The following is a 13248-nucleotide window of genomic DNA, read 5'->3' on the forward strand; positions in this document are numbered from 1 at the left end:
AGCTTCTAACAGCATTCATCCATTTGCAAAAGGGATCCACATGATTTCTATAAAATTGGGCACAAAAAAATTTAACTCACAGGAGAAGACAATAAGTACTCATTCTCCCACAACCCAGGAATTTTTATAATGCCTCATATCCCTCAGGAATTTATGCATCCATAGAGCCTCATGTTCAATTGTTTTCTTCATTTTCTTTTTCTTTTCTTTGTTTTTTTAAATGGGATAATAGTGTGTCCATAGTTTCGTCACCTGCTTTTTCCTCTTATAACTCAGAGTGAACATTTCCCCATGTCATTAAATATTCAACCACCGCATCGCTGGTGACGCTGCCTAGCAGCCACTCTGGGGATGCATCACCCCGCATGAACCATGACCGGATGTAGAGGTGGATGTAGAGGCTGCTAGGGAGCCCCTTGAGCTTCAGGAATCATTTCTCAAATCCCCAAATTGATAATGACCTTCTTTTCAGTGTCCACTGCTTGAGGAAATGCATCATGACTAACACAGAGGTCAAAACCAAGTAAAACCAAACACTGTATCTTTTAGATGTACATACCTGTGAGAAAACTGGAAAAAAATATGAGCCAGAGAATGACAAATGCAATAGTCAAGGGAATGTTCCCTCTGGGGAAGGAGAATAGAAATAAATAGATAAGTGACTGGTAATGATGTAGTTTCCAGTTGGGTGGTAGGCTTATTACATTGTCTACTACATACAATAAAAAGACTAAATAAAATAAAGACTAAAAAATAAAGTTAAGCCATGCATGGGCTAATGCACAGGCTAATAATGACAAAGGGTCATGAATCTATGATCAATTCAATTGCATGCCCCTGAAAAAGGAAACGCATGCATAATCACAGAGCAATTATGACTTCAGGCAGGCTTTAAATAGATTATTTCTATTTTATTCATCACAGAGGCATCTACATATATTTGAAAAATATTAGGGCATATATTATGAGGCATATTATTTATCCTATCCATAGATGATATAAAAATCCAAATGGACTGTTTATTTTTTATAATTTTTTGTAGGCTGGTCTTGAATTCCTATGCTCAAGCAATCTGCCTGCCTTGACTTCCCCAAGTGCTGAGATTACAGGTGTGAGCCACCGCACCTGGCCAAGAATCCGAATGGATTCAAAGATACCTTGAAATAATTCTTCAATGCAACCTACACACATATACCAGGGTTGGTCAAATGGGAAGACAGCCTTGGCCTGAGGACAGGGACCTGGGCTTTCCTCAGCTCTTCTGCCAAGGTATCTGTTCTTTCTTAGTGATTCACTGGGCTGAAGTCTAGAGCATTCCAATGGGTGCTGGGGATGGGTTAGTGAACAGGACCAGCCCTGCCCTTGGGGAGGCATGGGCTGGTAGATGAGACAATGAATAAAAAGCAACCTGGATGTGACACAAGCCAGCACCCAGCAGATGGGGTCACCAAGGAGCTGCATGTCTGAAGGATGAGTGTGGAGCTGTAAGGCCATTTCCAGTGCAGAAATACAAACCAGGAACGGAGATAGCAAATGGTTCCTGGTAGTGACACATTGTTCTGGAGGGCCTTTCAAATGAAGCAGGAGGGTGAGGATGAGGGATAGATGATCACGAAGGGCCTTCTTTGCAATACCAAAGATGGTTCCCAGGAATGACACATTGTTCTGGAGGGCCTTTCAAATGGAGCAGAAGGGTGAGGATGAGGGATAGATGATCACGAAGGACCTTCTTTGCAATACCAAAGAGGTGGTCTCCATCTCAAGGGCAACGGGTTGGCAGCACTCCTATGAGGAAGAGTGACAGGATCATAATTATAAAACATCGTTTTATCTGCCATGAGGAGAAAGGGAGCCCATTTGGGCTGCTGCAGAGATGAGGATGGCCTGGGAGAAGTAGGGGAGGGAAACCTCTTTTCCTTGTCTGGGAATCCTATTGTCCATCTGTAAAACAAGAATGTGGGATTGGATGTCACTAAGGGTCCTTTCTGTCCCCACAGCTTAGTCTCATGGTTTGACATGAAGACACCAGGCCGCTTCCTCTGTCCTGCAGTGGAGTAGGATAGGGTGAGGAGGGGGTGCCTGGCCTGGGACCCCTGCCTCCAGTGGCACAGGGCAAGAGTGCAGCACCTTCAGGCCCCTCTGGAACCTCTGTGCCCTCAGCAACCCCATCGTAATTCCCAGGAAACACCACGACTATTCCAGCTGTGCCTGAATAGACTCCCTGTCTATGTAGTCTAACCAAGGACAGTGCCTTAGAGAAGCAAAGATGCATCCTGTCCCTTTAAATCCTGTTTTCCAGCTGACATTTGAGTGGTAGAGGATGAATGAGAGAATGTGTGTGTATGGTGAAGATGCATAACTGTGGCTCTGTGTGTGATTCTGTTGTGCCTACATGCCTGTTTGATGCCATGTATTAGACTTTGCAAGTGTGTCTGAGCTGGCCTGGAACTGTCCACTGCTGCTGCAGCTGACATCAGAGGTGGGCCATGGGATGGGATGCAGGGCACCAGAGGCACCTGCCTTACTCTGCTGCTCATGGTACACAGGGGTCTTCCAAAGTACCTGTCACACTTCCCTGCACCTATTTGCCAACCTGTCCCCAGCAGCTTGGGGACACACAAACTGTTCCAAATACTTATCCCCTAATTCCTGGTCTCCAGCTGGGATGGGGCTGGCCTGCAGCCCTGGGAACCCGTCACTATCCCAAAGCCTGTAATCTACCTCTGCTTCTTTAGTTAGCAAACATGCCCCTGTCTTTGTTTGTTTGTACTTGGACTCAGTAAAACTGAGGGAATTTGGGGGCTCTTCCCAATTTCTTCCTCATTTACCTATTTGCAGACACTAAAGTGAGCTGTAAAATCAATTTGTTCCCAAACTGCTACCTTTTCTAGTTTTCCCTCTGTCACATCTAGAATGACAACTGTGCCTATAATAATAAGATCCATGAAGAAATGGCCCCACATCCAGGGGACCTTGGGTCTGTGGGTCTGTGCTCAGACCCCAGCTGCTCACTCAGGATGCAGAAGAGCCTTTGACTCTGCCACAGAAATGGTCACTTCCCAGAAGAATCTTTGGTATGTGAGCTCTCCCAGTTAAGAGCAATCCAGTTCACCCAGGCCAACCCTCCGTTCTGCAGAAATCTGCATGAGATGAGAAGTCCCTGGCCTCTGGTCATTGGGAGCACACCACCTCTTGACATAGCTGCATCTATAGGTGCTTTAGGCACCACCTAGGTGGTGGCTCCAGTAATGAACAAGGATAATAACTTAAGCTTGGCTTAGGATTTCTCCCTTCCTCCGTGCTGCACTGTGCTGTGTGAAGGGAAGGGCTATCCCTTGTATATGAGGGACACTATTTCCCTGTGAATACATGGGCTGACCTGGCCAGCCACACTCTGGCCTGTGTGGGACCCTGGGTAACAGGGCTCAGTCTAGGAGCGGAGGGTAGGACTCTGCCTAGGTCCTCCCCTGCTCCTGGCAGTGGATAATATGAAGACCAAGGAACCTCTACCTCTGCAGCTGCCCAGAGCTGAGCCTGGGCTCTCGCTGCCCATTCAGGAGGCAGAGGATAGACCTGGCTGGCTGCTCAGCACCTTGTACCTGCCAGTCAGCAGGCCCTGGAGAGATTCCAGGGCTCAGCCCTGGTCTTAGTATGGTCTCACTCGCTCTGCCTGGGCAGTGACAGCACCATTAATATGGCGGCTGGTGAGAGCAGAGCACACAAAAGCAGCCTGCCTGCTGCTTCACCTCTCTCTGCCCAGGGCATGGTGCTAGTTCATGGTGGTTTCAGCCTTTCCTAGCAGCTTAGGTTTATGTGGAGGATGGCAGGAGAACAGGACTGGTTTCTGAGACTAGGTTCCAGCTCTCCTTGCCCTCTAAAGATAGAAACAAACAACACACAACACGCATGTACGTCTTCCCCAGACTCTCCATCTCATAACTCAGAATCAGAGAGTCTCAGAGCTGAGAGGGGCCTCGGGGAAGATTTCACTGATGGAGAAAGCTCCAGAAGAGAGGGCAAGCATCCTGCCTGGGGTACCATGGCAGGGAGAGCAGAGTCAGAGGCTGGACCAAAATGCAGCCTGAGTGGAAGCATGCCTCACCCCAGGCCCTGCTTCCCGAGCCCGATGCCCCACTCAGCTGGCAGACACAGCAGGCCCGCCCTGGGCACTCTGAGGGTGCAGCCACAGCAGATCACCAATGAGGCATTCTGGGCCAGGGTGGGGTGGGGGGCCTGGGCAAGTTGTCTGGGAAGGTTTCTAGCTCCTCCATACCTGCTGTGGGGCCTGATTCTCCCCGCCCCTGCCCCACTACTGGTGTGGAAACCAGGGTCAGGTGAGGCCCTGCCCAAGCCTCAAGGAAGAGAGACACATTCTCACTTCTTCCTTTATTCTTTCTGGTGCCCAAGGCACTAACACCTGAGTATATAAAGCCTTCCAGATAATTTCAGCCAATTTCTCCCCTAGACTTACTCCATCTGATTAAATGGCCACCCAGTCACTCAAGCAGGAGACCTGATGTTATCCTTGCCTCCGGGCTCCTGCTTAAAACCAGCCACCCACTCCAGTTCCTCCTCACCAGGTCTGGCTGCCCCTCCGAAATCTCTCTCCATTCCAGCTTCTACGGCCTGATCCAAGGTCTTCAACCCACTCAGGCCACTTGATCTCATTAGACTCCTGGGTGTCTCCCTGTTTCCCTCCAGGCCTCCTCAATCCATTTCCTTCCCAGAGGCTATAGAGGCTTTTGGAGGATGCAGATCTGCCCATGGGCTCTCCATCCCTGCCTCCCTCCAGTGTCCTCGCTCAGGGAGGGGAAGCTCAGGCGGAGAGCTGCCGAACTTTGGGTCGCGGCTGTCCCTCGGTTAGCAGAGCTGCAGTGTTCTCCTCGGGCAGGCGGGCAGGTGGGCGCGCTTTGCTGCCCCCTGCAGCTCGGGGGCCTGCGATCCCCGCACATGGGCATTCCGTCACCCCAGGCCCACGCTCTCCAGCCCACCGCCCTCCTCTGGACGCCGCGAGTGGAAAAGAGCTGCGAACTGAGAAGCCGTACTCTGGGCAGGGTGGAGGGCCCGGAGGCTGGAGACTGAGCCCCTCCGTGAGGAGCCGCCCGGCCCCGCCCCCCGGCGCAGCCATTGGCCGCGGCGGAGCGGCTGTACCCGCAGCTCCGTGCGCTCAGCGGCTCCTCTCCGGGAAGGTCCCCACTTGACAGCTCTGGGCGACCGGAGGTGGGGCCCAGAGGCTGCCCGGGAGATCAGGGCTGGGCTGGCGGGGGCCAGGACCCCGCGCCCTCTCGGCCGCTCACTCTCGCGTCCACTCCCTCGCAGCCACGCCGGGCGCGCACTCCCACTCCCTCTCGGCACGCGGCTGCGGGGCGCGATGGACGTGGCACTGCTCCACAGCCTGCTGGAGGCCAACTGCAGCCTGGCGCTGGCTGAAGAGCTGCTTTTGGACGGCTGGGGGCCACCCCTGGACCCCGAGGGTAGGCGGGAGGCGAGCGGTCGGAGGTTGCGCGGGCTCCTTCTCTCGCGCGCTGGGTGCGCCCCTGACCCCGCGCTCCGAGAGCCCAGCGTCGCTGCTGGCCCCTTTGAGCCCTACTGCGCTCTCTCCCGCCGCCAGGTCCCTACTCCTACTGCAACACGACCTTGGACCAGATCGGAACGTGCTGGCCCCGCAGCGCTGCCGGAGCCCTCGTGGAGAGGCCGTGCCCCGAGTACTTCAACGGCGTCAAGTACAACACGACCCGTGAGTGCCCCCGGCCCTCGCTGCCTGCTCTTCACCGGCCTCCTGGGAAGGCGGTTTAGGGAGTAAAGAGGATTCTGGACCCAGCGACACAAAGCTGCTGAGGGCCGCGGTACCGCAGACCGCTGGCGTTAAGGACCCCTTACAATGTTGGGGGCGCGCCTTTTGCTTCTACCCCCAATACAGCGTCTAATCTCAGTAAGCCAGTGATTTGCCCACAATTCCCATGCTCCATGCGGTGACAGCCCAAAAAAGGGGAGAAGGAAATACTTCCTCCTCTTTGAATGTAAACCTCCCTCCCTCATTGTAGGTTCCCGTTGCCTGAAGTTCCTCATTAGGGCTTCATTGTTTAGACAATGCTTCCCCTGCCCAGGAGGGGGACCTATCCCAGGAGGGCGGATATGCTAAGTCCCAAATCCCCCAGAGTGAGTGCAGTGACCAGACCCTACTACCAGAGAGAAGAGGAGGAGGGTAGGAGGCAGGAGGGCTGGGGCGAGCGCATGTTTTGCGGGGAGGACATGCAGGCATAGGTTCTGCTAAGCCAGAGGGTGCGGGGTGTTGCATCTTCCCTAATCGGAGGTCCCAGGACTGACCTGCTGGGCTGAGTCAGGGGCTGTGGGCAGCATTATTCCTGCGCCCCCATAATGAGTGGTGTCTGAATCAGCACCCCAGCACCATCTCTCAAGGAGAACAACCTGTGCCTGCCTTCCTCCTGGCAAATCATGGACTGGCTTGAGGCTCTGGGGAAAAGGGCAGTAGAGGTTGCTGGAATTACACAGCCTCCAGGTGGGGTCGTTCAGTGTGGGTTCTGAGTGTGTGCGTGTGTGTAGGTGCCTGTCTGTGCCCTGTGGAACATGGGATGGGAGCCAGGCGTGTGGTCTGCGGGAGGCTGTGGGGGCAGCAATCACTGCACCACCTAGAACCCCCCTCACATCTCCAGCCGGACCCCAGTTGTCAAGCACGCTGAGACCCTATCTGGATTGTTTGTCTGAAGGCTCTCATCCTGGAAACATCCTCAGAAGCCATCTCAGAGTGTCTGTGTCTGAGTGGTGGCCCAGCTCCACCTTCACCACACACACACAAACACACACACACACACACACACAAGCTTTCAGAAGCTGAGGCTGAGGGCTTTGCCATGAGAGATGGTTAGAAGGCAAGAGAGATGTACCTGCACCTGATGCCAACCTGCACTCTCCTGGCTGCACCAACTGAGGGCTCTGGTGGGCCCAGGGAGCACATGCTTCCCATCCATGATTAAAACAGATCTCCCTAGAAGGAAGTAAGATCCCCAAGCTAGGAGGTGTGCAAGCAGAAGGAATGATTTCCCTGTGCCTTCCTAGTCCTGACCTTATACAACTATTTTTAGGATTCCGTGAGCTGTGTGGGGTGGGGCAATGGAGATCAGCGTGCCTGATTCAGACTGGGCCTGGAGGTTAAGGGCCATCCAGTAAAGTGGGGTGATGGAGCATCTCAGCCCACAGCCTGTGAACCTCAGGGAGCTCTGCTTTCGTTCTTACCCCAGCCTGGGCTATGCCTTGTTCTCCCCAACCAGCCTGGAGGCCCCCCTTTCCCAGGGCAGGGCCTGGGTCTCTTCTTCATAGCCAAGCTGAGTACAGTAATACTCAGTCAATTTGTGGAACACCACTATATGCCAGCCACTGCACAGGCACTGTATTGAGGCTCTCACTCACAATTGCAATGGACAAAAAGAACAGAATGATGAATGCCCTAATTAGGGGTGAAGCACAAGTTCTATGGGATTGGGGTGTGGGGGCAGGGTGACAAGGAAGACTTCCCAAAGGTGCTGCAGACAGCACATATCAGGCCATTCATATCAATTAAGTCTAATGAGAAGCTGATAAAAGGTTGGGGCACCACCCAGGCTGGTAAAAGTAGGGCCAATTAGCCGCTGGTATATAATGAACAATTTTCTTCATTTAGACCAAAGTGCTGCCTGCACTGCAACTGCTGGAGAATGAGAGGAGCTTGTGGAGGGTGGGGAGCACTTACACTAACCAGCACCTGGGGTGTGAGGTCAGCCTAGGTGGGAAGAGCAGAGGCTGCTAATGACTGTGGAAATGCATGATTGATTTCCCTCCTCCCCTTTCTTCACATCAGTGCTGCTTCCTTCTTCTCTGTTTGCCTTTTCCATGGGATCCTTCCTTTAAAAAGAATGAAAGAGGGAGAAAACTCCATGAGAAGCCTAGGGGAAGAAGAGGAGCATTCAGGCTCCACTTCCTGCCCCAATTTTGTTATGCTATAGCCAAACCCGCATTGAAGCCTCATTCCTTAGAGAGCAGGAATCGCCCGGGTGGGGATAGCAGTTTCGATATTAGTCTCTGCGATTTTTCAGCTCAGCTGAGCACAGATAATCTGCCACAAAGCTATCAAGTGTTGATCATTTTCCAGGTGCCAGTTACCACTGAGAGAGCTTTGTATCCAAATCTCAGGCATCCATAATCCCACTCGCCCACACTCTCTCTGAGATACGTACTGCTTTTATGCCCATATTGCAGGCAAGAACACTGAGTCTCAGACACATGAAGTAACTTGTTCAAAGTCCTAATCAGTTCCTATGCACCAGTGCAGGCAGATGAATCCACAGCCCTCGCTATTAACCATGGGGCAGTACTGCCTCCACAAGAGGCATTCAGTTTGTGAAGAGAGCTTAGAGATTTGGAAAGAAGACTCATACCTCCGGCCTGGAGGATGAAGGAGGACTTAGCCCTCTGAGCTGGACTTCTGGGGACAGGTTGGATTTTAGCAGGTGAGTGCGTAATAGGCACAGGAGAGGCCGTCTAGGCTGAGGGGACTGAGCAAAGGCATGGAGAGAGGCCGGGCTTTGTGCCTTGGGAGGAGTGAGTGTTGTATGGAGAACAGGGAGTAGGAGAAAGAAACAATGAGGCTGGGGAGGGGCATGGAGGGCAGGTGATGCAGGCCATTCTACAGGACTTCACCATCTGGAGAGGGAGCCTGGGTGAGCTTGTGAGCAGAGAAGCTCAATTTGGGGAGCACACTGTTCTCTGGAGGGAAAGGAGAGGTAAGGGGACTTCTGCACAGACCCAGGTAGACCGCAGGCTGTAGGAGCAAACGAGGGTGAAGACGCTAGCAACCTTGGGCATTTGAAATTGACAAGATACGGTGAGAGACGGCAAGGTAAAGCGTTGGGCACACAGGAAACAGCTGAGCACGGTTGGGGATGTGTTGACTTTGAGGAGCTGGAGGGACACCTGAGTGGAGACGTCCAGGAAGCAGCTGGCTGGGTTGGGAGAAGCTCAAGAGAGCACCAAGAGTGCAAATAAAGCATTTAGAAGTCCTCAGGATGTGGAATGAGCAAATAGCTACAGTGTGTGAGTTTGGGAGGCTGGGTCAGAGCCTTGAGCCATCTTACCCAGAGCTATTTCCAGATGCAGCAGGGCCAAGGGAAGGGAAGGGACTAGTGCATGGCCACACATGCTAGTCAGTGGCAGAGCCAAATTAAGCACACGAGTCTCCTCGGGTGTTCTCTACACAACCTGTGCTGGCGCTTCAGTGGCTGAGCTTCCACGTGTTTGTACTGTGGTTTAACTCATTCAATCCTTGCACCATCCAGTGACAGAGACATAGCATTATCCTCATTTTACACATGGGGAAACTGAGGCGTGGGGCAATTAAGTCACTTGTATTCAAACCCAGGTTCTGCTGCCTCTCGAAAAGCAACTCTGCTAGGTTAAGCAGAGAAGAAATTTTTTAAAAAGATATTGGGGAGCTTATGGAATCACTGAGTGGGCTAGAGAACCAGATTTGGGGCCCCAAGCCAAGAACACAAGGCAGAGCTGGCCCAGTGAGGGGACCTCCCTCTCCCTGAAAGGCCCTGCCAACACCACCAGCCCTGGCCACCAGGTGGGCCACAGCCCTGCTACCACCACTGCCACCACTACCACCACTACTCTAGAGTCTTTTTTTTTTTTTTTTTGAGACAGGGTCTCAGTCTACCACCCAGGCTGGAGTCCAGTGGCATGATTAAGGATCACTGCAATCTCGAATTCCTGTGCCCAAGCAATCCTCCTGCCTCAGCCTCCCGAGTAGCTGAGATTGCAGGCACATGCCACCACACCTGGCTAATTTGTAAATTTTTTGTAGAGGTGGGATCTTGCCATTTTGCCAGAGCTGGTCTTGAACTCCCGGACTCAAGCGATCCTCCTGTCTCTGGCTCCCAAAGTGCTGGGAGTATAGGCGTGAGCCACTGCACCTGGCCAACCTGGAGTCTTAAGCTTCCTGCAGTTATCTCTGGAGAGGCTTTCTCCCTGTCTCCATCTGGGGGCCCCCAGTACACTAATACCCTCGGGTAGGTGCATCTGATGGATGGGGGAGTATGTGGAGCCCCAAATCCCATGCCAAAGCTCTGGCTACAAGGGAGCCTGGGAAGTAAGGATCTGGCATTTTAGCTCTAGGCGGGGAGGTAGCTCGGTCTCCCCCCAGGATTCCCCGAACCCAGGTTCAAATCCTGGGTGGCTAGAAACAATCCTAAATGTCCATATACAATTTAATTGGGGCAAGTCTCATCCCTTTTGTGGGCCTGTCTTCCTATCTGTAGGCAGAAAGTAAGTGGATTAGCATGGAAGTGGTTTGGCCAGAAGTGGGGCACTTATAATTCCATTTTCCTCCCACCTCTCCCCATTCCACACGGACTTCTCTGAGCCCATCTCTGTGTGCACATCTCTGTCTCTGTGTCTCTCTCATTGTCTCCCTGTCTGTTTCTGTTTTTCTGTATGTGTGGTTCTGTTTCTGGGTGTATGTTTCTATGTCTTTCTCAGATTCTCTCATTTTCTACCTCTCTCTCTCTCCATCTCTCCCTACTGCCTTCTCCATCCCCCCACTCCATCTCCAAACCCACTGTCTCCCCACTCCCATCCCTCCTTCTATCTGCCCTCCTCCTGCACCTCATCTTGCCTGTCCCTGCATTCCTTTTGGCTGCAAAGGAGGGTCTTGCCACCTCCCTCCTGGCCATGGTCCGTTTTCCTTCTGTGGAACCACTAAGTGCAGCTTGGCTCAGCCTCAGCCTCCTTGACCTCAAGCTCTGCAATGTCCTACTGGGAACGGCTGGGGTCATCTGTACTGAGGCATCTGCCAGGACAGGGGAAGAAGGGGCATCCCATCTAACCTAGCCACATGGGGACGTTAGGGGTCCCCACTTCCCAGAACCCCATTCTAGAGACATGCTGAAGCACTGGTTGTGTTACAATGGAAACACATAAGCTGAGTGGTCTCCAGCTAGAGGGGTCTCTCCCATTGGGTCTGCCTGCTTACGCAGGAATCCTTTCTTCAGCCTTAAGAGTCAGAGGTGATAAGAAAGGCTGCGACCTGCCCTCAGGAAGCCCCAGGCTGTTTAATCAACAAGGCTTGTGCAAATCAACAGTCAGAGATCAGGAAGAGGGGCTTGGTAGACACTGGGACATTCCTGGGAGGCTTTCTAGAGGGAGTGGGGGTAAACTTTAAAGGTCTTGGAGCAGTTGGGATGCCACATTTGTTAAGGACAGGTGCAGGGCAGGGGTGCAAGCCTCAGGAGGACCCCAGATAGACCCTGCCCTCTGGGTTGAAGAAGTAGAAGCTGTAAATCCAGAAACTCAGGTCTGCATTCTCAGACTCCAGCGAGACCTGATCCCACCCTGACTCTATTCCATTCTCCAAGGGCCACAAGTTACTCCATGCGTGAGAACAACTTCCCTGCTGGGAGAGAGGGAAGGCGGGACAGGCATGGCCATCACAGAGGTTTAGCTAAGAAAAGAAGGAAGGAAGAGAAATAGAGCAGAAGTGGATGCCCTTGTGGCCATCCAGACACCCCAGAGCTGCCCGGCTGCAGAGCCCTCTATGTGCTGAGTCCAGCCTTCCCCTCCCCACTTAAGGGTAGGAAATGACTGGCCAGAAGAGGGAAACACAGCTGCCCAGAGTTCTACAGCAAGTCTGGGCCCTGATAGGCTTCTGCTGGCTCTGGAAACTCCTGGCTTCTGTTCTAGCTTCTACCCACCTCTGCATGCATATTGATCTTTCCTGTCTCCTGCTCTCCCCAGGAATCCTCCAGCCACCTAATCGTCTTGCTCAGCCTCACCCCTTATTGGGGTTGTGAGTATTTTACCCTTTCCCCCAGAAAGCATTGAGGAGCCTAGAGACAAGCTTTTCAAAGACGCATGAGACCTGAGCCTGCCTTCCAGGGGCTCCTGTTCTAGAAAGAGTGACAGACAGGCAGACTCTCAAAGAGAACTTTTTGATATATGCTCCCAAGTAAAATAGCACAGTGAAGACAGTCAGAGCACATGGAAGGGAGTTATTCCAAGAGGAAGGGAGAGTAAATTTAGAAGACTTCATGGAGGAAGTGTTGTTGAACAGTGACTTGAAAAATTGAGCTAATGATGTGTCAGATGGAAGGGAGGGTGGGAGCAGAAGTGGAAGAGGAGGGAGGGAAGCAGAAGCCAGATCATGGAGGCCTCAAATGTTGGACCAGGGCATGGGCCTCGATTCTGCTGGCTTTAGAGACAGCGGCTGCTTGTCCGTAGCCGTATGGTACGGGACCAGAATACTCTGGAAGGATACTGCTTGATTTTCAAAATGTGCCATCTAAATCTCAATCAAGGGCTGACTGGGGACCCGGGCCTTGGCCCTTTCCTCTCCTCCCTCCTGCTCCTTAAGTCAGAGGTCCCAGTATCCTTCCCTGTGCACTCCTTACCACCAGTGCCACAGCAGAGCCTGGAGCCCTGAAGATGGGCTGAAGGAGGAGCCCCATCTCAGTGATCCTCAGGGAGCTCCCCACAGGGCTTCTTGGCTGGGCCCCAGGTGCAGGCATTTGGGCCCCTCTGACTACCCACCCTCACCAGGTGCTCCAGAGTCAGGCAGGTGGTCCCTTTCATACACAGCACCTGCCAGGAGAGCGGCTGGGGCAAGGGAGAGTGGGAGGAACCTGGGCTCAGATTTAGCAGGGCTGGATCTAAGTCCTGGGTTTGCCATGACTCACTGAGGGACTGGCAGGCCCTCCTTGTCCAAGTCCCAGTTTTCTTATCTGTGTGAAGGGGACAGAGAATATGCTGACCTCGTGGGGCCATGGCACATAGGGGAGATGATGCTGCTTGGGGCTCCCTGTAGACAGCTAAGGCATTGTCAGCAAGGGGAGGGGAGTTGAAGGTGGCCTGGGGCCTGGAAGGAGGGGCCATCATGTCCTTGGATAGGGGAAAATCCTGCTCACACCAAGAATGGCTATCGTCATTCTGGGGTGGTGGTCTCCTGCTGTCTCTGAGAGCCCCCAGAACTCTGTGGCTTCTGGGGATGTCCTGGGAGGGGGAATTCTGTCTATCTAGACTGAGATGGTCTGGTCCCTAAAAGCCTGTAGAGAAAGGCAGCCCCTTGCCCCCCTGGAGGGATGCTGCTGGCATCCTGCCAGCCAGCTGTCTTCTCCCTGCATTACTTCACAGGAACTATGGACTGAGAGCCAGTTCTAATTCTGGCCATCCTACTGACTGCTTTTCTCACTTTGGGCAGGT

The 13248-nt window shown here is 52.9% G+C and overlaps 1 protein-coding gene across 4 annotated transcripts in view; it reads left to right on the forward strand.

Moving 5' to 3' along the window:
• The window catches only part of CRHR2 (corticotropin releasing hormone receptor 2), a 48181-nt gene that overhangs the window by 12219 nt on the left and 22714 nt on the right, over positions 1-13248 (forward strand). For 2 of the 4 annotated variants that reach the window (XM_003270487.3, XM_030796067.1), the window contains exons 1-2: positions 5133-5474; positions 5612-5737. In XM_003270487.3, coding sequence (XP_003270535.1) covers positions 5372-5474; positions 5612-5737 — 229 coding nt within the window. In that variant the 5' untranslated portion in view covers positions 5133-5371. Of the gene's footprint in view, positions 1-1158; positions 1270-5132; positions 5475-5611; positions 5738-13248 lie in introns of those variants that run through there. The other 2 variants (XM_003270489.3, XM_003270490.3) reach the window with 2 other exon arrangements.

This window comes from Nomascus leucogenys, chromosome 17, assembly GCF_006542625.1.
Source record: "Nomascus leucogenys isolate Asia chromosome 17, Asia_NLE_v1, whole genome shotgun sequence".
NCBI classification, from domain to species: Eukaryota; Metazoa; Chordata; class Mammalia; order Primates; family Hylobatidae; genus Nomascus; species Nomascus leucogenys.